Source organism: Leopardus geoffroyi, chromosome C1, assembly GCF_018350155.1.
Source record: "Leopardus geoffroyi isolate Oge1 chromosome C1, O.geoffroyi_Oge1_pat1.0, whole genome shotgun sequence".
In the NCBI taxonomy this organism is placed as follows: Eukaryota; Metazoa; Chordata; class Mammalia; order Carnivora; family Felidae; genus Leopardus; species Leopardus geoffroyi.
In genome coordinates this window covers 78560333-78587145 of record NC_059328.1, presented here as the reverse complement: position 1 = coordinate 78587145, position 26813 = coordinate 78560333, and the positions used below count along the sequence as shown (strand labels likewise).

General features: G+C 35.6%; 1 protein-coding gene across 16 annotated transcripts in view; it reads left to right on the top strand.

Moving 5' to 3' along the window:
• Nucleotides 1-26813, top strand: part of EVI5 (ecotropic viral integration site 5) — a 244123-nt gene that overhangs the window by 180582 nt on the left and 36728 nt on the right. Inside the window, exon 19 of one of the 16 annotated variants that reach the window (XM_045478302.1) lies at nt 8317-8355. The exons of 14 other annotated variants lie outside the window; for them this stretch is intronic. In XM_045478302.1, coding sequence (XP_045334258.1) covers nt 8317-8340 — 24 coding nt within the window. In that variant the 3' untranslated portion in view covers nt 8341-8355. Of the gene's footprint in view, nt 1-7392; nt 7442-8316; nt 8356-26813 lie in introns of those variants that run through there. One more of the 16 variants, XM_045478303.1, reaches the window with a different exon arrangement.

Genomic DNA, 26813 nt, shown 5'->3' with positions numbered 1-26813 from the left:
AATTCATAGTATTTAGGAGGGAGGAAATGGTGGTTAAAAAGTGTTTCCTCTTTCTCTTAGTGGAATTTTCCACCTTTATTCATTGATCCAAATGTTATTTATTAGTCAAGGACTTTATTTTTACATTTATATTAAATAGAACTTGCTCTGCTTTGCAGGTGGAACAAAACACAGAAAAGTTCATTTTTGTTCAGATAGTTCAATAAATTTGGTAGGAATTAAACTGAAGCTTTCTGATATTTAACCTGGAATTGAATTTGTATTTTGGTTATTATAAAGATAAGCAGATTAATTTGTCATAACCATATTAAAAGCTTTTGGGGGTCAAGCACATCAATAAAATTAATGCTGCTTGGTTGTAAGTAATGGAAAAATTTTAATTTAAAACAGTGTAGTTCTACTCAAATCCAACTTTTTGTTCTTTTCCTGGTAGCCAGTAACATTTACCCACTTTCGTTAGTTTGCCCAGCAGATAACCTCTAGGGATGCCTCACATGGGCAATACCCCAACCACTCGTGGCTTAAAAAACACCCACTCAAAATTCTGTTCTGACCTAAAATGAGTGAGTTAGGTTTAAATCAGTGTGCCCAGATCAGTATGCAGTTTTGGCAGAGATGGAGAGGAAGTGATAAAATCTTTATCACTGAACTTTAAAATATGTGTTTTAATAACATTAAATTACAGTGACATTACTAAATGATGGTGTTTATCATAAAGCTTTGTGATCAGTCTGTGCTTTCCAGTTTCCTGAGCTAATTTGTTAATGGTTTCACAACAGGTGGTAGTTTATCTGCCAGCTCTTGGCTAACAAACTTCTTTTTGGAAGTTTCCCCGCCCTTGAAGTAAAATGGTTTTCATTTTGAGCAACTTAAATAGTAAAATGTTTTTCATTTTTCTTAAATGATTTTCTCAAAATCTTAAGCATTTTAAATTATGAATATAGCTGTTCTGTAATTTTACCTAGTTTTAATAATAATTCTCAGCAGAGGAAGTTAGATATATAGAATATTTTACTCAGCTTGCTATGTAGTCATTAAGTGTTATAAAATTCAGTTAAAAATTTTTTTTACTTAGGTGTTCAGATTCTTTGGTATCCAACTTTAGTATGCAGTTAAATATGAAGAAATTAAATACCTAGAGGTTTTTAAGTTATTGCTGTATGTAGCATCTGAAGAATTACTGAAGAGTGATTAGACCTTTAAGTACCATCATGGCAATGATCATCTTGGTGTTATTAAAAGTTACTAAGGTTTAGTTTATGTACACCTGGCATATACATCTTGGTTTCTCATACCATTCTCTAGTAAAAGAAACCAAGGCTCCTCAGAGAAATAGCTGATTCCAGGGCTGGGACAGGAAATACAGTAAGGACGAAGATGAGCCTAGACACCTTATAATACTAGAGAAAGGAGAAGCTCAAAAACAAAATCCTATATTAATAGGAGTATCTTAAAGGGACAGATGAACCAACCTAAAGAGCTCCTAATGGCCAAAGGTAGAACAATTAAGGAAAAAATACTTAAAGTACTTCATAGTAGATTGTAACTCACAGTATAAAGTAAGTATCCAAGGGGCACCTGGATGGCTCAGTCAGTTAGGCATCCAACTTTGGCTCAGGTCATGATCTCACTGTTCGTGGGTTTGAGCCCTGCATCGGGCTCCACACTGACAGTGTGGAGCCTGCTTGGGATTCTCTGTCTCTCCCTCTCTCTCTGCCCCTCCCCCATTCATAACTCTCTCAAAAATAAAATAAATAAACTTAAAAAAATAAAATATCCATGAGTCCATACTGCTATAAATAATGATTAAAAAAATAATAAATAAATGAGGGAAAAGAGATAAATTTCTATGCAGAAGAATTCTAAATAATTTTGTAGATATTCTACCCTTAAGGAGAAGAAAAATAAGTGCTTCTCCTTAAGTGTGGACTGTGCACAATGACTTCCCTCTGAAGGGTACAGTATGGAAAAGGCAGAAAAAAAAAGAGTAACTGTATAGTGGAGAAACTTCACAAACACTACCTCAACACAGATAATCAAGGTCAACATCAGTAGTTATTAATCATATTGATAGTTCGTACCCTTGATACAGTATGAAAATGGTATTTATGTAGTCTTTTAGTAACCTTTACACCCCATTCTTGACATGAGAAGAAATGTGAGACAAAGTTCAATGGTGGGGCATCCTACAAGATACTTGACCAGCACTCCTCAGAGCTCATCAAAAACAAGTAAAGTCTGAGTAACTATCACAGCCAAGAGGAGCCTAAGGAGACATGACAGCAAAATGTAATGTAATGTGGTATCTTACATAGGATCTTAGGACAGAAGAAGGACATTAGCTCACAAACAAACAAAAAAAAAAAAACTAAGGAAATCTGAATAAACTGTAGACTTTAGTTAGAAATATATCAGTATTGGTTCATTAATTATAATGAATTATAACAAATTTACCACAATAATGAAAGATGCTAATAATAGGGAAACTAGTGCAGGAGGTATATGGGAACTTTCTGTCTTCTCATTTTTTCTGTAAATCAAAAACTGTTCTTTAAAAAGTCTGTTATAAAAAATACTTTATATAATCTCGTGGTTTTTGGGACCCTTGGAATCCTATAAATTTAAGTATTCATCACAAAATTGATTTGCTTCTAATTAAACTATGATTTATAAGAAATATATTCTAGCTTTTGACCTTATGCAAATGCTGACTTTTCATATGGACATGTAGTTGGTCCTATAAGAAAGATCACTTTAAAATGCGTATTTGTGTTTGTTCTTTCTCTTCACAAATGGAATTAAGTCAGTCTTAGCATTAAAATTTTTTTTAGATTTATGTTCTCCCTTACATACTTTCAAATTACCTTATTATTTTCTTAAAAGTATTTATATGTACTTTTTTCTAGTTGCTAAACCATAAAAAATATTCAAACCTTTTTTGTGCATGACTTTAAATTACAGGAAACTGTTTTAGAAACTTTATCAATAGTATGTGAGATGAGTATGATTTTGTTTTTAGATGTTTCAAATGAGTCACCTTGAAGTCACAGAGAGGCTACCATTTACCACAGTTACTATTATGATTAATTTTTCTTTGGGCAAAGTACAAATCAGTAATAACTTACTAGAGCTTAGTGGTTGCTATTGATGTTTCAGTAAGGTTATGTTGATTAATCACGGTGATTACTTATCACCTGTCAGGGATTTACTCATATCATTGGGTTTTCTTCTATAGTAATTTCATATGCAGTTATAATTTGCTTAATATATTTTGCTTTAATAAATGCATCGAAAATACCAAATTAGGACTTAAAAATTGTCCCCCTGCTGCAAGTTAACATGGTTGCCTCTGTGACCGTTGAACATAGTTTCATAATATAGCCTCGAAAAAAAGTATTATTTAACCTTTAAAACAGTAAAGATATTACCTTCTTATGGCCTCTGAAATATTTTAGCTTTACAAAGGAGAGAGAGAGCGCTTGGATATATGTTTAGCATAGTCTCTCTTTGAGGTATATTTTTTATCTGTGCATGTAATTTAAAATATTTTTTAAATGTAAACTTTACACTTGCATTTGAGACTAAGCAACCTGCATTGTGTCATGACCCTTCTAATACCACAAACTTTCTGTAATACTTCTCCCAGTGAAAAACCCACATCCTATGTATAACCTTAGATTTATTTTGAAATCTCTATGAAGAGAGCATAGAGATTACTAATTGTTTCTGTTATTTCCTTTAAGGGTGTGATGTCTATTTGTAAACCTTGTTTGAAGTTTTAATTTGAAAAGCTTAAAATGTTAAACTATGCCAAATACTGATTTCGTATTCTAAAATTATAAAAATGTATCAACTAATTATAAATTTCAATTGAGAATTGGGTGGCATATTAAACATCTGTAGAACATTCAAGAAAGGAGAAAGGAATAGTGCTTCTAATAACCAATACTTCTAATACCACTGGCCAGGAGAATATTAGCAAAGGCAAATTTAATGATAAGCCACTTTTTTTTTCTGTTTTATTGCTGTTCTTATTTTTATTATTTCCTTCCAGGTTAGACTTACTTTGTGTTCTTTAACTTCTTAAGATGGATGCAGAAATCCAACATCGTTTTTATTCTTTTTTTAAAAAAAAATTTTTTTTTTAACATTTATTTATTTTTGAGACAGAGAGAGACAGAGCATGAACGGAGGAGGGGCAGAGAGAGAGGGAGACACAGAATCAGAAGCAGGCTCCAGGCTCTGAGCCATCGGCCCAGAGCCCGACGCAGGGCTCGAACTCACGGACCGCGAGATCGTGACCTGAGCTGAAGTCGGACGCTTAACCGACTGAGCCACCCAGGCGCCCCACATCGTTTTTATTCTTTAAAAATATTGGTAACCACTCTTAAATAGGAGAATTGTTAAACCATAGTAAATCCATACTTGTCATAGTCTCTATCTTCAAGAAAGACTAAAGATCTGCAAGACATATTAAATGAGAAAAACCAATCATAGACAATGTAGAACATAATTCCATGTGCGTTTTAAAAAGTATATGTGTGTGTACTACCTGTATACACATATTCATGTTTAAATACATTAGAGTAGTCTGCTGTGATACCTGTCACAACTGTTGACAGTGTTCCCTCTGAGGAGAGTAAAGGGCTTAGTGCAAAAGAGTAAGGGGCAGGAGTTTACTTTTTACACTATATGAACTTAGATGATTACTATTTTAATTTTTGAAAAGTATATACATTTAAACATATATACTTTAAGATAATCATTGCTAGAATGGAAATAAGAATTAGAACTTCCAAATAATCATAGGAAAATAGCAACAAAGAAAACTTGGTTCATCAAACAAAAGTGCTGTACTCATTCTGTGGCCTTGAAGTCCCTGAGTTGTCTGGCTCCTGCCTACTTCTCTTGACTGTGTCATAAACCACACTACCCTTCATGTGTTATGCTCTAGCAACACCATCCTCCTTTATGTTGCTTGCACCAAACTTATTCATTCCTACATGAAGGCTTTTGCTCTTACTCTACTCTGCATTTGGACACTATGCTCCCTGAGCCATTCTGTGGTGGTTCCTTCTCATCATTTTTATCTCAAAAGTCACCTACTCACAGATTTTCCCTGACCACCTTCGTAAAGTTGGACCCTTACACCGTTTACTCTCTTTTTCATCATCATGTTTTATATTGTTTATGACTCTTATCAGAGTCTTTAATTATCTTCACATCAAGAATTAACTCCCACGAATACTGTTAGAACCTTATTTATATTATTTACTGCAGTTTGCCTTTTACCTGGCATATAACAGGTGCTCAAAAAACAATTGCAGAATGAATTTTAGGGGGGCAGAAAACAGCCATCTTTAAGAGAGTTTGATACTCTTTTTTTTTTAATTTTTAATTTTTTTATTTTAGAGGGAGAGTGTGCTAGAGCAGGGGAGAGCGGTGGGGGGGGGGAGAGAAAGAAAAAAGCGAGAGAAAGAGAGAGGAAGGAAGGGAAGAAAGAAAGAAAAGAAAAGAGAGAGAGAGAGAGAGAGAGAGAGAGAGAGAGAAAATATCTTAAGTAAGCTCCATGCTCAGCACAGAGCCAGACATGGGGCTCCATCCTACCACCCTGGGATCATGACCTCAGCTGAAACCAAGAGCCAAACACTCAACCAACTGAGCCACCCAGGCTCCCTGAGGGTTTGATATTCTGTGCCATAAGAGGTAGTAGCATGTTCTAAGGACCACATATGTAAAGATTTATTTAAATAAATGGTGTCCCAGAAGTAGATTGAAACTGATCCTATACTTTTTTTTTTCCTTTTCTTTGCAATTTTTTATTTAAATTCTAGCTAGTTAACATTTAGTGCAATACTGTTTTCAGGAGTAGACTTCAGTGATACATCACTTCCATATAACACCTAGTGCTCATCATATCAAGTGCCCTCCTTAACACCCATCACCTATCTAACCCACGCCCCACTCACCTCCCTCATTCAACCCTCAGTTTGTTTTCTATCTTTAAGAGCCTCTTATGGTTTGTTTCCCTTTCTTTTTTCCCCTGTCTCATAAGTTCATGTGTTTTGTTTCTTAAATTCCACATATGAGTGACATTATATGGTATTTGTCTTTCTCTGACTGACTTATTTTGCTTAATACCCTCTAGCTCTATCCACATTGTTGCAAATGGTAAGATTTCATTCTTTTTGATGGCTGAGTAATATTTTAATATATATAGAGAGAGACAGAGACAGAGACAGGCAGACACCACCTCTTCTTTATCCATTCATCAGTTGATGGACATTTAGGTTCTTTCCATAGTTTGGCTATTGTTGATAATGCTCCTATAAACATTGGGGTTCATGTAACTCTTCAAATCTATATTTTTGTACCCTTTGGGTAAATACCTATAGTGCAATTGCTGGATTGTAAGGTAGTTCTGTTTTTACCTTTTATGGAATCTCCATACTCTTTTCCAAAGTGGCTGCACCAGTTTGCATTCCCACCAACAGTACAAAGAGAGTCCCCCTTTCTCTCCACCCTCGCTAACACTTGTTTCCTGTTTTGTTAATTTTAGCCATTCTGACAGGTGTGACTTGTTATCTCTTCATGGTTTTGATTTGTATTTCCCTGATGATGAATGATATTGAGCATCTTTTCATATGTTTGTTAGCCCTCTGGATGTCTTCTTTGGAAAATGTCTGTTGAGGTCTTCTACCCATTTCTTAATTGGATTATTTGTTTTTGGGGGTTCAGTTTGAAAAATTCTTGATAGATTTTGGATACTAACCCTTTATCAATATGTCGTTTACAAATATCTTCAACCATTCTGTAGGCTGCCTTTTAGTTTTGTTGATTGTTTCCTTTGCTGTGCAAAAGCTTTTTATCTTGATAAAGTCCCAATAGTTCATCTTTGCTTTTGTTTCCCCTGATTCCAGAGATGTGTTTAATAAGAAGTTCTCTAGCCGAGGTCAAAGAGGTTGTTATCTGTGTTCTCCTCTAGGATTTTGATGGTTTCCGGTGTCACATTTAGGTCTTTCATCCATTTTGAATTTATTTTTGTGTGTGGTATAAGAAAGTGGTCCAGTTTCATTCTTCTGCATGTTGCTGTCCCATTTTCCCAACACCATTTGTTGCAGAGACTGTCTCTTTTCCACTGAATATTCTTTCCTGTTTTGTTGATTAGTTGACCATATAGTTGCGGGTCCATTTTTGGATTCTCTATTCTGTTCCATTGATCTGTGTGTCTCTTTTTGTGCCAGTACCATACGGTCTTGATTTCTACAGGTTTGTACTACATCTTGAAGTCTGGAATTATGATGCCTCCAGCTTTGCTTTACTTTCTCAGTGATTCTATAATTTTGTATCTAACAAAATAGTAAATAGGGCTTTTTTTTTTTTTTTTTTAAGGCAACTACTTTTCTACTTTAAAAGTAGCCTGAGGGGCGCCTGGGTGGCTCAGCCTTGAGTGTCCGACCTCAGCTCATGTCACGATCTCGCGGTCTGTGAGTTCGAGCCCCGCATTGGGCTCTGGGCTGATGGCTCAGAGCCTGGAGCCTGCTTCCGATTCTGTGTCTCCCTCTCTCTCTGCCCCTCCCCCATTCATGCTCTGTCTCTCTCTGTCTCAAAAATAAATAAATGTTAAAAAAAAAATTTTAATTATGAAAGCAGCCTGAAAGGAAAAGGAGCAAAACCTAGTGCAGTAAACTTTAAACATGACAGCTAAGAAAAGAAATAAACTAGTCTAGAACAAAGAGGCCTAGTAGGGCTTGGCTTCTAACCTCAACTGTCTCCTTTTCCTATCCTGTTCACCAAGCCAGATAGGTAAGTCAGCAAAATCGCCTGAAGATTCTTTCATATCCCAAATGTAGAGAGAAAGAAAATGAGTATGTAATTTTCTGAATGAGGAATTTCAGAAACTTCTGGAAGAACAATCCAGTCAAAGAGATTAAAAAATGAAAATCTGGATTTTAAAGTGAAGGCCTTGGGGATAACACACTGAATTTGGGGAATTATACGAATCTTAAAACCCAGGTTTTGACATATATCCTCCCAGTTAGATAATACAGATATTTAACAAAACCTCAGAAGAATAAGGTCCTTATTTAGCCAGGTTCTTCCTTTCCCTGTGTTATTCCTCAGGCTATACAAAAGTTCTCAAAGAAACTTGAGCTTGGAGGGCAAAGAAAATAGATTTTTAAATATGGTGGAAAAAAGAGTTAGTAAGTAACCTATATTCTTAAAGCATTTGAAATATCTTGACAGTCACCCAGCCATGAGCATGAGAAGAAATGGCACAGCAACTTGGTTTATATTATTTCAGCAAAAAAAGAGAAAGAAAGAAGGAAGGTAACTTAAGGATAAGAGAGGAATTACAATTGCTTCATGCTATGAAACAAACATGACTTCAATAAAATTAAGAAATCAAAAGATGATAAAAAAAATACTGATGTAAGAAATAAGATGGTGCTAGGGAAGCAAATTGAAACCCAGTGCATCACTGCAGAAACTAGAAAAGAGTAGTCTATTCAATAAACAGTGTTGAAAAGTAGAATACTGGCATGGAAGAAAAGCTTGAGATAATCATAGTGAATGCAGAGATTAAGAATGTAAAACAGTTATTAGCTAACAGGTATGGATGAATGATAGATAATCTAACACTAAGGATAACTGGTGTCCCACAATAAATAGAAAGAAGATGTATTAAAAAAAAGTATGAACAGTTTCACATATGAGTGAAATCATGATATTTGTCTGTCTCTGACTGACTTATTTCACTTAGCATTTTACCCTTAGATCCATTGTGTTGTTGCAAATGGTAAGTCTCATTCTTTTTTATGGCTGAGTAATATTCCATTGACTATATCTACCATATCATTTCTCTCATATGTGAAATTTAAGAACCTAAACAGGGGCACCTAACTGGCTCAGTCAGAAGAGCATGCGACTCTTCATCTCAGGGTCGTGAGTTCAAGCCCCATGTTGGGTATAGAGATTATTTACAGACAGACAGACAGACATACACTTAAAAAAAAAAAAGAGGGGCGCCTGGGTGGCGCAGTCGGTTGGGCGTCCGACTTCAGCCAGGTCACGATCTCGCGGTCCGTGAGTTCGAGCCCCGCGTCAGGCTCTGGGCTGATGGCTCAGAGCCTGGAGCCTGTTTCCGATTCTGTGTCTCCCTCTCTCTCTGCCCCTCCCCCGTTCATGCTCTGTCTCTCTCTGTCCCAAAAATAAATAAACGTTGAAAAAAAAAAATTAAAAAAAAAAAAAAGAAACAAACAAAAACCTGCACACTCTTTAAATACAGAGAACAAACTGGTGGTTACCAGAGGAGAGATAGGTGAAATAAAGAAGATTAAGAGTATACTTGACCTGCTGAACACTGAGTAATGTATAGAATTGTTGAATCTCTATATTGTACACCTGAAACTAATATAACATTGTATGTTAATTACACTTCAATTTAAAAAATATATAAACAATTGGGGTTCCTGGGTGGCTCAGTCTGTTAAGCATCTGACTCTGGCTCAGGTCATGATCTTGTGGTCCATGAGTTCGAGCCCCACATTGGGCTCTGTGCTGACAGCTCAGAGCCTGGAACCTGCTGAGGATTCTGTGTCTCCTTCTCTCTCTGCTCCTCCCCCACTCATGCTCTATCTCTCTGTCTCTCAAAAATAGATAAATACTAAAAAAAAAATTTTTTTTAATATGTAAACACGAAGAGGTCCCTGAAATTCAGGAAGATTTAAATACACAAATTAAAAGAACACTCTGTGTTCCAGAAAATTTTGACACACAATACTCCATAAACAGTCAAAGCAAATTATCCACAAAATTGTATGGGAAAATTAAGACTTGTCCTCCACATTTCTCATGGCACATTCAAGGCCAGAAACCAATGGAGCAGTGGCTATGCTGCACTCCAGTACAATAACCACTAGCCACATGTGGTAATTTAAATTTCAATTGATTTAAGTTAAAATTAAAATCAGTCCCTCAGTCACACTTAGCTCCATAGCCTCAGTAGCTACTAGCTACCACATTAGACAATGCAGGTAGAAAACATTTCTGTCATCATAGAAGGTTCTCTTAGTACTAGTCTACAAAATTCTGAGTTTGGGTGACCCAAAGATATTATAGCCTAACAAGGTGTCATTTAAATATATTGAAGAGACAGGTTGGCATTTTCCAGTGTGAAAGACTGCTGGGATACTGTTTCTACAGTTCTTTCTTCAGAAAACTAGGAATTGTGAAATCTAGCTTAAAACAAGTCAAAGAACTGAGAAATGCAGGTGCTGTTTAAAAAGAGGGGTGGTAACTATTGAATTAATTTGAATACAGAACTAATACTAAACAAACATGGGAATAAAGGGGTACAGGTTAGGATGGTTTCCTTCAAACTTTGACAGTGTAACAATGTTATCAAAAATCTGGAAGTGGAGATAGGGGAGATGAAACCAAGTATAAATGTACATATATCTTTACAGCAAGATAGGCAAATGAGTTTAAAGTATGTAATTTTAAAAAAATGGACTCCAGCATCTTAATGTTTTTCATAAACACTTAAAGTTAGAGGTCTTTTTTTTTTTTTTTTTAAGGAAATTATGCCTCTTGTATTGAAGAAACACTTTGCATTCACTGTGCCTTTTTTTTTTTTTTTTTTTTTTTTTATGTAGCAAACAGTCATTTATTTGGGCAATTAAAATTACAATTCAAGGGGCGCCTGGGTGGCGCAGTCGGTTAAGCGTCCGACTTCAGCCAGGTCACGATCTCGCGGTCCGTGAGTTCGAGCCCCGCGTCAGGCTCTGGGCTGATGGCTCAGAGCCTGGAGCCTGTTTCCGATTCTGTGTCTCCCTCTCTCTCTGCCCCTCCCCCGTTCATGCTCTGTCTCTCTCTGTCCCAAAAATAAATAAACGTTGAAAATAAATAAATAAATAAATAAATAAATAAATAAATAAAAAAAATTACAATTCAAGGGACACAGTTTGGACAGAAACCTGACTCAAGTTCCCTATATTTTCTTTTTTATCAATTTCAGCTAAAGTTTAAGATTTAATTTTCATTGTTATATTTTTTCCTTTGAGTTATTTAAGGTAAAAGTATAATTTTACAGAAACAATTGTTTCTCTGTCTTAAAGCTGACTGTACATATTTCAAGATTTTAACATTGATCAATTATAGGAAATATGAATAGAAATGATATATTTTTAAATTATTTTTCTCTACTTTTTTTTCCCGAGGCATTTAAATTCCTCTATATATCAGGTGAACTCCCAAATCATAAGCTAAATGTGATGAATTTTTGATAGGGGAGCAGTGAGAAAAATGATTTAATAACAATATTATTCACAGCCAAGCCAAACCATCTCATTGAAATTATAGAGACGAAACTAATTTTATAGTATGAGTTATTAATTTCAAATGCATATTATTGATACTATTTTTATATAGGCTGTCTTTGACTTATCTTTGTTTTCTTTTTTATACCTTGTTCTCCCTTGACTTCATATGAGAAGAGATTACTGAATTGATAAGTAATTATAATTGGGTTTTTCATACTGGCCTTCTTCTATACTTGATAAAAGTGGCTGGCTCCTTATCAAATTCCAGTACTCTAGTAGTCTAATAAGTTGATAAAAATTCTTGTTGGCAAAATCAGCTCTTCATGTGTCCTTTAAACAAATGAGAGAAGAGCATGTTTTATCAGTGAAATGAATATATAGGAAGCTGTCTGGTCATCTGATGCTAAGGAAGATACGTGACAAATTTCAACAGCTAAGGAATATATTCCCCAACTTTGGCTTACTATCACTTTTTATGGAGGGTCCAGGAAAAGATAACATGAATACATAAAATTATCAGCACCATTTTTAGGAAAACAATTCTAACATATATCCTGCTGTAGTTTGTTGCACAAATATGGGAGTAGGAGTGGAACCTGATTTCACCCTTGGCTTTTTCCTAGATAGCCATGTGATCCTTGCTAAGTTAGTTAGCTCCTGAGTCTGTTTAATGCTCTAATGCTGTTGGATCTAGGCCATGCTTGGGTCAAGCCACTTATGAAGGTAATGCACAAGTACAGGGGCAGTGCTAAAAAAGAGGACAGCTTTTTAATTTATCAGTCTGGAGAAAATCTTGCTAAGAGAAAGAATTGGTGATCAGAATCCAAAGTATGAAAATAATAGGTCTAGACCGTGATAGTCTTCAACCTGGCAGAAGAGGATCTCAAGAAATAACAATGCTGAGTAGTGGAATGACAAAAAGATGAACTGATACTTGCTTAGATTTAGAAAGGCTTTTTGGAACTAATTGTTTAAAAGTCTCAGTATCCCAAGACACTACTACCAAAGGACTTGTCAGGTCTTAACCTAGCATGACAGTGTTTATCATTAGTAAATAGGATTTCATCATATATCCTTTCCTGATAGGGGAAAAAGTGAGACAAAAGCTGTTTTACACTGCACAAGAGCACCTATTTGGAGTTTAACTTTGTGATATTAAAAACAAAATATAAAATACAAAGCCAAGAAATAAAAGTGGAGATGAATCTTCCACTGAGGTGATAAACCATCATGACGTGGAATATGAGGATATTGAAATATGATGGTTCCAGCCATCCAGAAGATGAATCACATTTTTTTTAAGCTATAGGATTTTCCAGCTGTAGGCACTGCCTCACTGAGCAAGGTGAAGCTGAATAAGTGATATTCGATGCTTTCCTTTTATGACAAGTCCTCTCTTTTTTATCTTTTCTTGGTGACTACCTCTATGCTTTTCCCAGAATTTAAAGTCATCTACCTACTACAGGGGCACTGGGTGGCTCAGTCAGTTAAGCATATGCCTTTGGCTCAGGTCATGATCTCACAGTTCATGAGTTTGAGACCCACATTGGGCTATGCGCTGACAGTGCAGAGCCTGCTTGGGATTCTCTCTCTGCCCCTCCCCTGCTTGTACCCTGTCTCTCAAAATAAATAAATAAATAAACAAACTTAAAATCATCTATTTACTACGTAGAATATTTTTGCAAAGAGACAAATGACAGGTTAAAAGTCATTTTGTGTGTGTTTAAAGTGATGTGAAGTATGGATAGAGTTATTTAGACTTCCCATGATTGAAGAGTTAAACCTATAGGTTAGTTTCTTAGTAAGAGGCAAAAAAAAAAAAAAAAAAAAAAAAAAAAAAAGTCGTAACTACTAATATTCATTATGTGTATCTTTTTATCAAATATATATAAATAATAAAATAATAAAGTGAATATTTACCAGCATAATTTATAAAATGCTGTCTTCTAGTGCTATTCCTATACATTTTCTTAGTCTTTGGCTTCAGATATTTAAGTTTCTCTGGCCATGTCTTCTGTGCTTACTCCCTTAACACAACCAAACTTTAAATATACATTATATTAGTTTTATCCTGCTGCCTATTGGGTTTGAAAAAAAGAAATAAAAACAGTACTTGACTTGGAGTTTTGTTGGAATGGGAAATTTTTGTATTTCAGCTTGGATAATACACAATCTCTAGACTTGAACTCTTAAAAATATTAACAGTCATGACAAAAAGCAGAGGGACTATTACAGATTTAAAGAGGGTAAAGAGATACACAATAATCAAGTGTAACCATAAACCTTGGTTTGATTCTGGATAGTAATAAACCCTTTAGAACCCTTTAAAAAAAATTTTACTGTTTTTTTATTTTTGAGAGAGAGAGAGAGAGAGGCTGCAAGTGGGAGAGGGGCGGAGAGAGAGACACACACAATCTGAAGCAGGCTCCAGACTCAGCAGTCAGCACAGAACCTGATACAGGGCTTGAACTCGCAAGCAGTGAGATCATGACCTGAGCCGAAGTTGGACGCTTAACCAACTGAGCCACACAGACACCACCATTTAGGACCCTTCTAAGGGAATTTGAATAGGAGCTATGTATTCAATGATACTGTGATGTTAAACTATTACTTTAAGTACGTTAGTGGCATTTAGTTATGTGAGACAGTTCCTTGTTCTTAGGAAATGCATGCTGAAATATATAGTAGGGAAGTGTTATATCTGCAATTTACATTCAAATGGTTCAGAAGATACACGTACAGAGAGAACAAAAGCAGATGTAGCAAAATCGTAATTGGTGAATATAGCTGAATGGTATATGAGTATTGTACTATTATTTCGGCTCTTCTGTAGATTTGAAATATTTGAAAACTGAAAAGGCTAGAGGAAAATTTTGCAAATGTAAATGACAGACTAGGTGCTTTTCATGTTTTGCATCTATGCATCTGTTACATTAACTGGGTATTAACTGGTTAAATTCTCTTTAAAAACCCAAAAACTTCTAAGCAAATTATCCAGTTGCATAGGGTATTAAAAAGCCTATGGCTTGAAACACAGCTTTCAAAATCTGCTATCTTCCTGTCTCTAAGGAAGTGTCCTTCCTGTGCCAAGATAGGATAAGTTATAACCAGCATTAAAAACAGATAAAGAAACAAATAAGACTCTTAGACATACCTATTATAATTATATGTAAAAAATGAGGCTAAATTTGTGAGTTTAAACAAACCTGAGGCCCTGCCTCCTCTTTTCTCACCTCCACAATATTTTTTAATATAATACACTTTTTCTTCCAAACACTTGTTCAAAGTAAGTTAACATCCTACTCATCTCAGTTTTGCTGCAATATAATATGTGAGAAGCATGCTGCTTAGAGCTACAGAGGAAGTCTTTCACATTTTTACTTAATTTTTCTAGCTCAATGCACCACCACATTTAATTGTTCAACTTTTTAAATAGTATGTTGGAGTATACAGTAGATGTAGGCGAGGATATCTCTGATTTCAATGTCTGCTTGCTACTGTGAATGTATACACATTGCACAAGTACATGTTCACTTTTTTCCTGCTGACTACAGCAGTGACTAATTTTCCAATCAACTGTAGCAGAATATGTGATACATCCTGGGCACTTTATATCTCTGCCTCATCCTTTCCTGAATTATAGCTCCCTGTGGTTGCAGGGATAAACCTGGTGAATGTATATACCTAAACTCACTAAAAAACAGGCCAAGTAGTCAAACACCAGAATCACTGCTCTTAGCAAAATATTTCTCTATGCACATTTATGGTTATATTAAAGAAAATAGCTTTTTAACTCTATCAACCTGTTACCTAGTAAAAAGTTTAGAAAATTGGATCCCTTATTTACTGGCATATCTTCTCGTAGATATTGATAGGTTTAAGTTTTTAAAGAATTATTCAGCTGGTTCTCAAATCTTTGGTGTTTCTTCATTCTTTTGAATAGTTATCTTAGTATTCAGTCATAGGGATCATATATGTGGGATTTTTTTCTGATCCTAAACATTATTTAGTTCCTCATCATACATTACTAAACTTTAAAATAACATTTTCTGTTTGAGAGCTAGGTTAACCAAGAAAGGGATTTGAGTTCAAAATTCAGCCAACCTCTGTAGACAGGGAACTGACCAGCTGAAACTAACATAGAAATAACGTGAAGTGAAACTGATAGTAGAATTGAAAGAAATTAATTTAAGAACCCTTGCCAGTTTTCTTCTATTTTCATTCTAAAATATTTTTCTCTGGGAATGTAGAGACTATTTGTAAATAAGTTGATGTGTCTTGGTCATTTAACACATTTACCATTGTGGTGGTAGTTAAAAGAAGTATTTACCTCTTTTTTGAAATTTCAAATTTATTTTTTTATTTATTTTGAGAGAGAGAATGTGTGTGCATATGAGCTGGGAAGGGGCAGAGAGAGAGGGAGGGGGAATCCGAAGCAGGCTCCATGCCAACAGCCCCACATGGGGCTCAAACTCATGAACCATGAGATCACGACCTGAGCCGAAATCAAGAGTCAGATGATGCTTAACCAACTGAGCCACCCAGGCACCTCTATCTCTTTTTTTATATAAAAAAAACTATACTGAATAAATTCTGTAATGAGTATAAACTTAAAAAATATTGTTTGAGATTTTTTAAGAAAGATAAAAGTATTTTATAACTGGTATATATATAGAATTTTGAATTTGTGTTTAAAAATAGTTAATTTTCAAAGGTTGTACAAACCAGTGTGTTTCAAGTGTAGGTCTACACACTGGCTGTGTCAGAACCACCACTTGTGTAGCTTTCTTTTCATTTTTTTTCTGGTTGACAGTTTTATTTTATTTACTTCCTAATTTACATCCAAATTAGTTAGCATATAGTGCAACAATGATTTCAGGAGTAGATTCCTTAATGTCCCTTACTCATTTAGCCCATCTCCCCCCCCCCCCCCACAACCCCTACAGTAATCTTCTTTGTTCTCCATATTTAAGAGTCTCTTATGTTTTGTCTCCCTCCCTGGTTTTTTTTTTTTTTTTTTTTTGGTTTTTTTTTTTTCCTTTCTTTCAACGTTTTTATTTATTTTTGGGACAGAGAGAGACAGACCATGAACGGGGGAGGGGCAGAGAGAGAGGGAGACACAGAATCGGAAACAGGCTCCAGGCTCCGAGCCATCAGCCCAGAGCCTGACGCGGGCCTCGAACTCACGGACCGCGAGATCGTGATCTGGCTGAAGTCGGACGCTTTAACCGACTGCGCCACCCAGGCGCCCCTCCCTCCCTGTTTTTATATGATTTTTGCTTACCTTCCCATATGTTCATCTATTTTCTCTTAAAATCCTCACACGAGTGAAGTCATATGATATTTGTCTTTCTCTAATTTTGCTTAGCATAGTACCCTCTAGTTCCAGCCACGTAGTTGCAAATGGCAAGATTTCATTCTTTTTGATTGCGGAGTAATACTCCATTGTATATATATACCACATCTTCTTTATCCATTCATCCATCGATGGACATTTGGGCTCTTTCCATACTTTGGCTATTGTTGATAGTGCTGCTATAAACATTGGAGTGCATGTGTCCCTTCAAAACAGCACACCTGTATCCCTTGGATAAATACCTAGTAGTGCAGATGCTGCGTCATAGGGTAGTTCTATTTTTAATTTTTTGAGGAACCTCCAGACTGCTTTTCAGAGTGGCCTCACCAGTTTGCATTCCTACCAGCAGTGCAAAAGAGATCCTCTTTCTCTGCATCCTAGCCTATATCTTTTGTTGCCTGAGTTGTTCATGTTAGCCATTCTGACAGGTGTAAGGTGGTATCTCATTGTGGTTTTGCTTTGTATTTCCCTGATAATGAGTGATGTTGAGCATTTTTTCATGTGTCATTTGGCCATCTGGATTTCTTCTTTGGAGAAGTGTCTATTCATGTCTTTTGCCCATTTCTTCAATGTGTTTTGGGTGTTGTGTTTGATAAGTTCTTTATAGATTTTGGATACTAGCCCTTTATCTAACCTTTATGTCGTTTGCAAATATCTTCTCCCATTCTGTCTGTTGCCTTTTAGTTTTGCTGATTGTTTCCTTCGCTGTGCAGAAGTTTTTATTTTGATGAGGCCCCAATAGTTCTTTTTTGCTTTTGTTTCCCTTGCCTCCAGAGACATGTTGAGTAAGAAGTTGCTGCGGCCAAGGTCAAAGAGATTTTTGCCTGCTTTCTTCTTGAGGATTTTGATGGCTTCCTGTCTTACATTTAGGTCTTTCATCCATTTTGAGTTTATTTTTGCATATGGTGTAAGAAAGTTGTCCAGGTTCATTTTTCTGCGTGTCACAGTCCAGTTTTCCCAGCACCACTTGCTGAAGAGACTGTCTTTATTCCATTGGATATTCTTTCCTGCTTTGTCAAAGATTAGTTGGCCATATGTTTGTGGGTCCATTTCTGGGTTCTCTGTTCTGTTCCATTGATCTGAGTGTCTGTTCTTGTGCCAGTATCATACTGTCTTGATGATTACAGCTTTGTAATATAGTTTGAAATCTGGGTGTAGCTTTCAATGTGTACTGATTTTCAAGCCCCATTCCCAGATATTTAGAATTCATTAGGTCAGCAATAGATTCTCTTAATCCATGTGTTTACAAAACTCCCAACAATAATCATCTTTGGCAATCACTGTTTTAACCATTTCCTAGATTATGTTGTTTATATTATTATATTCACTTACCTAGCCATATATTTTTTAAATGGTAAATTTTATGTATATATTTTATCAAAATACCTAGCCATATTTAAAAAAAAATATTTATTAGGTAGGATGTTTTTATTGAAGGTAACAGAAAACTCAATTCTGGATTTATGTATGGCTTAAATAATAAAGGGACTCTATTGGTTCATGTACCTGAAAAGTCCAAAAGTAGGATATACTTAAGGAAAAGTTTGATTTGGGCTCCAGCTTGTTGCATTAGTCATGATTCTGAAAGCTCTGCTTTGCTTGTCATTTTTTATCCTTAGGAGGTTTTTTTCATCGTGTTAAAATGGCTAACAGATGAGCCTTATATGTACTTGCATAATATGCAGAATAAAAAACTGTAACCCATAATTTCCGGTAAAAGTTTTAAGAGTCACACAGTTTGAGCAAGACCAGAAGTAGTCACAATGCAAACAGATCTGATTATCCTGTTTGGTTTAAACCCTACCTACCAATCAGAGCCTACCTATGGGGTTAAGGATGGGGATAATTCCTATACTATGACCACTACATAATAAAGGAGAGAAAATAGATCTTGATGTAACAACAATAAAATCTACTTGAAAATATTACAGAGATGAACTGTAACTCAGCTTGCTCTAAAATTAGATTGTTTTAATAAAGTAATTTATGGTATAATATTACTTTTTAGTTTCTTAAGTTTCTAGTAAAAAAGTGAAGAAAGTACGAATCCTAGAGCAAGAGGTAGGTTTTAAATGAAGTACAAGTAACCTTGGGAAATAAATACCTTTTCACATATAGAAATGAACTACAGTATAGACTAAGTGCTTGCTTTCTAGAGGGAGAGGGCATGTATTATTTTTTTTATTGATGTCTTCTCCAAGTATTTTACTATGAAAAATTTCAAACATACAGAAGTTAAAAGAGTTCAACAGAGAACATCACAAACCCACCACCTCCATTCTAGTATTAATATTTTTTATATTTGTTTCATCTGTTGCTTTATTAGATATGTGTCTATCCACCATTCTAGCTATATATTTTTTTTTTCTGAGAGCTCAGGAGTGCGAGTGGGGAAAGGGCAGAGGAAGGAGAGAGAGAATCTCAAGGAGGTCCATGCCTAGCATGGAACCCCAGGCAGGGCTGGATCTCACCACTGTGAGATCATGACCTGAGCCAAAATCAAGAGTTGGATACTTAACCACCTGAGTCACTCAGGGGCCCCTTAGCTATCTTATTTTTTGATGCATTTCAGAGTAAGTTAAAGTTGTTATACTCTATCCCTAATTACTTAAACATGCATATCTTTAGGTTATTAATGACCTTTTGACTCAGAGACTTATACATGGAACTCTATGGCTTAAGGCCTCAATATGAATTAGATGATTATAGATATCATAATGGTAATTGCTAAAATAATTACTGAAAGAAAGATCCGAGATTAAAAGTGCATTTAAGTAAACCTTTTATAAATATTACTTTATGTTCTCTTAATATAAAGTTTCTTTTATTGCATGACAAAAAGTTATATATTTAAGGTGTGTTCAGTGAAATTATAGAATACCAAGATTGTTGATGTGTTGGAGCTCTTTAAGTTTGTTACTTACCTAATGAGTTTTGCTTAGGAAATCACTTAACTGGCAATCTGTTGTTATCAGCTAGACCAAAAGAAAATGCAGGTTACTGGTAAATTTATTAGTGTAGCTGACATTTTCCCACCTTATCAGAAAGAACTATGTAGACATTGCTTGAAAATAGAAAGGTATAAAAATTTTTGCAAAAAATAATCCTAAACATTAGATAATTGAATAAATTGTCTCAGAAGTGAAATTAAATTGTTATCCACTTTTTAGAATGTAATAATTAACTGGATTTTTTTTTTTTTGGCACTGTAAATGTGTAGTTATTTAGTTACCTGATTTCAAGAGAGTCCTTAAAAGGGTTCAATTCATCATTTAAATGAGAACCCATTTGCAGAACATAAAAACCACAGACTTAGATAAAAAGTTATTTATACATTTTAATTTATTAAATAGCACTTAGGACCTCTCTGACTTCACTTCAGTTTTTGAAATATCAGCTAGATTTGCTTAAAGCAGACTATTCAATCAGAATACCTTAGGCAGAGCTTTTCAACTGGTGTGTTTGTCACACTGGTATGCTACTAATATGTGACAAGTGTGCAGGGATGGGGGTCACTTCTAGAGTGCAGAGCTGCTTAATTACCCTTCCTTTGCCCTCAGTTTAATCAGTATGCCTTACAAGCTGTTGTTACAAACATTAAATTTCTTTATTGTAAAATTTCTCAACTGCCCAATTTTTTTTATTAAATATTGCCTTTCCTCTAAAGAAATCAGGGTGCAAAACTTTGGCTAAACTTTACTAAGACTCACCTTTGGGGGAAACATCTTTGGAGTCAGTCACTTTTTTTTTTAGTTTTGTTTTGTTTTTGTTTTTTTAATCTAAATGCTCTCTATACACAAACTCAGGACACCAAGATCAAGAGTTGCAGCCAGGTGCCCCGCTTAGTCACTTTTGTAAAACACATTTAATGATTTGTGTCTTGCCAGACTGTTTATCATGCAGGTTTCCCTACAAGAAAGAATTGGTATTAATTATTGTTAGTGGTCATTCAACAGCCTTTCAGACCTAAAGTATTTTGCTTTCTTGAACTTCTGTCTTGGAACGTTAGAACTTTTCTTGGGCTTTGTCATTTTATTCGCCCTGAGAATTTTATTTTGTCCTGAATGATATTATTGCTATGGGATATCCAAAATCCTCAAGAACTTTACCTTCACTGGGGACCAGATTTAAAGGTACCTTTTCTAAATCTGATTCTAAACCACAAATATCTGGCCTTTCCATCTCATCCATAAGGATTTCTTCCTAGTAGTCAATTGCACTTTCCATTTAATCAGCAATTATTTTCAAGGTAATTAATATGATATGATGCTAAAATTAGACTAAAAAGCCATCAAAGAGTACAGCTGAACACATATACAGAAAGTAGCCCCCTTTGGAAGTATATTTACTTAATCAGTTGCTGCTGCTGCCATTTATCAGGTCACATACAGGATTTGGAAAATACCTTCTATAAGGATAATGACTATTTCTTTTATGTCAGCAAATATTCTCTCTCCATATTTTTTTTCTCTTTTCTACATTATTTTCTTCCTTCTTGACTCACTACTTATTCCTAATGCTTGACATAATCCTTTCCTACTTTGGGAATATACAGGACTGAGATGGAGTAAGTCTAGAACCAAGGAAAATTATGGGAAGGGGTAGTCATGAAACAGTGAATTTGGGTGATGGGTTTATTAGTCTTTATTATATTACTCTTTTGTTCTCTGTTTTTGAAATATTTTATTTAAAATGGGGAGTGGATAAAAATCAGATGCAGGCATAATTACATGTAAGCAGTATTAGACAACTATAAATTGATAATATGAGTCATTAGCTTAGGGCCATAAGTGAAAGTATGCTTTAGCATTTCATCTTAATTTTTTTCTTTTTATATTGCAATTCCCATTGAAATAAGTGTGGGCTAAAATAAATAACTCAAGTAAAGTTTTGAAACAAATCCAAGAAAGCTAATTTGCTTGATCCTTTGCATAAATTCCCATATATTCTTGCCTCCTCAGGCAAACTCATGTTTAGAGTGCTGTGGGGGAAAAATGTGTCAACTGTTTATGTAATTCTTGGGCAATTGTTGGTTCACTCAGTTAGGAATAATAGTTTCTATTACACAGAGGTGTTGTGATGATTACATGTAAAGAAAGAGCTTAGAACAGTTGTTAGCACATTGTCAGCCCCAGTCCCTCTCCATCAGGATTGTACAAGAGAATTAAATCCTACAGAAAATAATCTGAGTAACTATTTTCTCAGTTCTTCTAAGTATGGTACATAGTACCACTGTAGATGCATAGGAGGAAAGTTAAATTATTACATACAGTGATGTTTGGGCATTAGGAATTAATTCCTTTGGGGAACCTCAATTGAGAACGTCTGATAAGTGTTCAAGATATGTTAGCTATTATTACTTTGTTTACAAGTGACAGAAACCCATATTTAAACTGGTTTAAATAATAAAGGGACTTCATTCATTCATACACAGTAAAACCTTGGATTGTGAGTAACTTGTCCTGTAAGTGTTGCACAAGATGAGCAAACATTTCTAATAAATGATAAACTTGATAAATGAGCAATGTCTTGCAATACGAGTAGTACATGATGTCAAATGCCACGCGATCACAGCTGAGACAATGGTCTCTCTCTCTCTCTCTCTGTCTCTGTCTCTGTCTCTGTCTCTGTCTCTGGAATTGTGGGTGATCGTCTCCCATGCTTGGATGCTCAGTCTCAGACCACAGTGTTTGGCAGAAATCAGTGATTTTTCAGAATGTTGGAAGGTGCCCACAACTGACACTAGTGTATTTTTGTCACTTAAAAGCACCTATGGATAGACAGTCATTCGCTTTTCCATACAAGAGTAAGCTTAGGAATACTTTGCTTTATACCTAGGTCAGGCTGCCTACAGATGTAGACCCTTTCCTCTGCTGCCTTATTGCCAGCTATATTAAATAATTTACAGTATATGACAAGAGTTTATTAATACTGTACTGTAGTCAACATCTGTGTGAGCATATACAGTGGTCCCCATGCAGAAAAAGATTCCATTGAGCCAATAGATAACAGTGATTCCATTAGTGATAGTGAAAATCATCCTACACAATAACCCTCTGTGAACCAACCACAAAGCTTTTCAAAGGTAAGTGCATGTTAATTTATTTTTCCGTATGTTTTGTATTTTTTTTATTATTTTGTATTACAGTATTGTAATCATTTTTATATGAACATTTTTGGGTTGTGGAACAAATCATCTGAGTTTCCATTATTTCTTATGGGGAAATTCGCTTTGATATACAAATGCTTTGGATTACGAGCATGTTTCCGGAACAAATTATGCTTGCAAACCAGAGTTTTACTGTAAATGAAAAAACAAGTAGGGAAGGCTTCAGAGATGGTTTGATTAGGATTCTGAGTCAGTATCTCTGCTGTTTTGGTTCTACCTTGCTCTGGTCAAACATTTCTTCTTTGAGTATAATTGACACACAATGTTATACTAGTTTCAGATGTACAGCTTAGTGATTTGGCAAATTTATACATTACTCTGTGTTCACCACAAGTGTAGCTGTCATCTGTGCCATGACATTGCTGTTAGAATATCATTGATTATATTCCTTATGATCTGCTTTTTATTCATGTGACTTACTTATTCCATAACTGGAAGCCTGTATCTCCCTCTCCCCTTCACACCTTTTGCCCAACCCCATAAACCTCCCTTCTGGCAACATCAGTTTGTTCTCTGTATTTGCAGGTCTGATTCTGCTTTTTGTATGTTTATTCATTTTTTCATTATTTTTTTTTTTAAGATTCCACTTATGTGTAGAGTCATATGGTAGTTGTCTTTCTCAGCCTGACTTAGCATAATAGGTCCATTTCACTTAGCATAATAGGTCCATCTGTGTTGTCTCAAATGGCACAGTCTCATCCTTTTTTATGGATATGTAAGTCTGTTGTGTGTATGTATTTGTGTGTGTGTGTGTGTGTGTGTGTGTGTGTGTATACATACATTACATACACACACATATGTACTACATCTTCCTTATCCATTCATCTATTGATAGACACTTAGGTTGTGCTCTTCCTGGCTATTGTAAATAATGCTGCAATGAACATAGGGGTGCATATATCTTTTTGAATTAGTGTTTTTGTTTTCTTTGGGTTAATACCTGATAGTGAAAATACTGGATCAAATGGTTATTCTTTTTTTTTTTTTTTTTTTAATGTTTATATATTTTTTTGAGAGAGAGAGACAGAGCATTATGGGGGAGGGGAGGAGAGAGAGACACACACAGAATCCAATGCAGGCTCCAGGCTCCAAGCTGTCAGCACAGAGCCCAATGCAGGGCTCGAGAACCTGTCAACCTGATCATGATCTGATCCGAAGTCTGACGCTCAACTGACTGAGCCACCCTGGCACCCCTCAGATGGTTATTCTATTTTTAATTTTTTGAGGAACCTCCATACTGTTTTCCACAGTGGTTGTACAAATTTACATTCCCACTAATAGGTCATGAGGATTCCTCATACTCCACATCCTTGCCAACACTTGTTATTTCTTGTCTTTTTGATTCTAGCCATTCATTCTGACAGGTGTGAAGTGATACATTATGTGGTTTTGATTTGCATTACCCTGATGATGAGTAATGTTGAACATCTTTTCTGTGTCTTCTTTACAAAAATGTGAAGTCCTCTCCACATTTTTTAATTGGATTGTTTGGGTGTTTGGTGTTGAGTTGCACAAGTTCTTTATATATTTTGGATATATATATATAAAAGTATATATATATATATATATATATATATGTGAATGAAAAATTTTCTTATTAGATATATTGTATGCAACTATCTTCTCCCATTCAATCAATAGGTTGTCTTTTTGTTTTGTTTTTGCCTTTTTGTTTTGTTGATGATTTCCTTTGCTGTGCAGAAAGCTTTTTATTTTGGTGTAGCCCCAATAGTTTATGTTTACTTTTGTGTTTGCTTTTGTTTCCCTTACCTTAGAAGACATATCTAGAAAAAATGTTGGTACAACTAATGTCAGAGAAATTACTGTCTGTGCCCTCTTCTGGGATTTTTATGGTTTCAGGTGTCCCATTTAGGTCTTTAATTCATTTTGACATTTTGTGTGTGTGTGTGTGTGTGTGTGTGTGTGTGTGTGTGTGTGTGGTTTAAGTGGTTCAGTTTCATTTTTTTGCATGTAGCTGTACAGTTTTCCCACCACCATTTATTGAAGAGACCGTCTTTTCCCCATTGTATATCCTTGTCTCCTTTGTCATTGATTAAATGGCTATATAATAATGGGTTTATTTCTGGAGTTTCTATTCTGGGGTTCCATTAATTGTATGTCTATTTTTTTTGCCTGTACCAAACTGTTTTGATTACTACAGCTTTGTAGTGTGTATCTTCAAATCTGGCATTGTGATACCTCCTGCTTTGTTCTTCCTTTTCAGTATTGCTTTGGCTCAAGCTAGTATTTCTAACTAAAATTTAAAAAAATATATATATTTTCTTAAGTACAGGCTAGTGGCTAAAAATCATAAGGTGTCTGTTGAATATGTTTATGAAGCCTGGCACATTTGGAATATAATTATTAAATTAGTTATTTTTTTTAAGATTTTATTTTTAAGTAATCTCCACACCCAGTGTGGGACTCAAACTCACAACCCCGAGATCAAGAGTCACATGCTCTACCAATTGAGCTAGCCAGGTGCCCCTAAATTAGTTCTTTGCTTAGGTGATTATATGTGATATTCATGTGTTCAAATATATAAGAAAAGTTTTAAAGCTTCTAGGAATAATAGTTGTTCTTTATATCTATACAAATATTAGTTAACTGCTTCAGCAGGCCATATTCTAGTGAAAGGTTTTTAAGACCGGTGACCAAAAGGAGAAGAACAAAAAAACAAAAAGAGTGGGCTTATAAGAATAGCTTGTTGAAAGGATTTGAAGAACAAACTAAAGTTACGTAAGAATGCAATTGGGATGGCAAGGATGGTTCATGCAGAAGAGTAATTCTGTTGGAATGATACCCTGACTTTATAGGGGAGCCACTTATTCTGTTACTGGAGCAGTTCTAGTTAGTTCTTTCTGCCAAGGATGTTGGGAGATGTGTAGAGGAAAGTAGAGCATGACTTGGCTGCAGTGAGAGTACCAAACCAGGTCCAGGGTCTCTTCTTACTGTGAATGGAAAGAGCAGTAGAGAGCTCCACATTGGAAAGTGCTCTGCAGAACAACCCATTACTCTCAAGGTAATTTTACAGGACCTACAGCACATTTTATTGTAATTATTTATTATTATTATTATTATTTTTAGAGTGCATATGTGGTGAGGGAAGGGCAAAGAAAGAAAGAGAAAGAGAGAAAATGAGAATCTTAAGCAGGGTCCACACTCAGCACAGAGCCTGATTGATGCAGGGCTTGATCCATGACCCTAGGAGCATGAGCTGAATTCAAGAGTCGGATGCTCAACTGGCTGAACTACCCAGGTGCCTCTACAGCACATTTTAAAACCTACTTAAAAAAAAAAATTTTTTTTTTAACGTTTAATTATTTTTGAGACAGAGAGAGCATGAACGGGGGAGGGCCAGAGAGAGAGGGAGACACAGAATCGGAAACAGGCTCCAGGCTCTGAGCTGTCAGCACAGAGCCCGACGTGGGGCTCGAACTCACGGACCGCGAGATCATGACCTGAGCCGAAGTCGGACACTTAACTGACTGAGCCACCCAGGCGCCCCTAAAACCTTTTAAAAAAATCTGGGGCGCAGGTCATGATCTCACGGTCCGTGAGTTCGAGCCCCGCGTCGGGCTCTGTGCTGACAGCTCAGAGCCTGGAGCCTGTTTCCGATTCTGTGTCTCCCTCTCTCTCTGCCCCTCCCCTGTTCATGCTCTGTCTCTCTCTGTCTCAAAAATAAATAAACGTTAAAAAAAAATTAAAAAAAAACCTATAAATATTCAAGTAGCACTAAGATAACTTTTATAGAAACTTCAAAGCTCTTTCAAATCGAAATGTGTATCTTCTCTGTAGGTACTGATAATGAATGATCTTGAAGTTGGATTCTTAAGAGAGAATAGCAAGTATAGAACAGTGTTCATAGTGTCTGTAATATTAGTAAAAATATGTGTGTGTATGCAAATGTGTTTCGATACATATGTACAAAATATCATGGGAAGATTACAATAAAAAACAACTG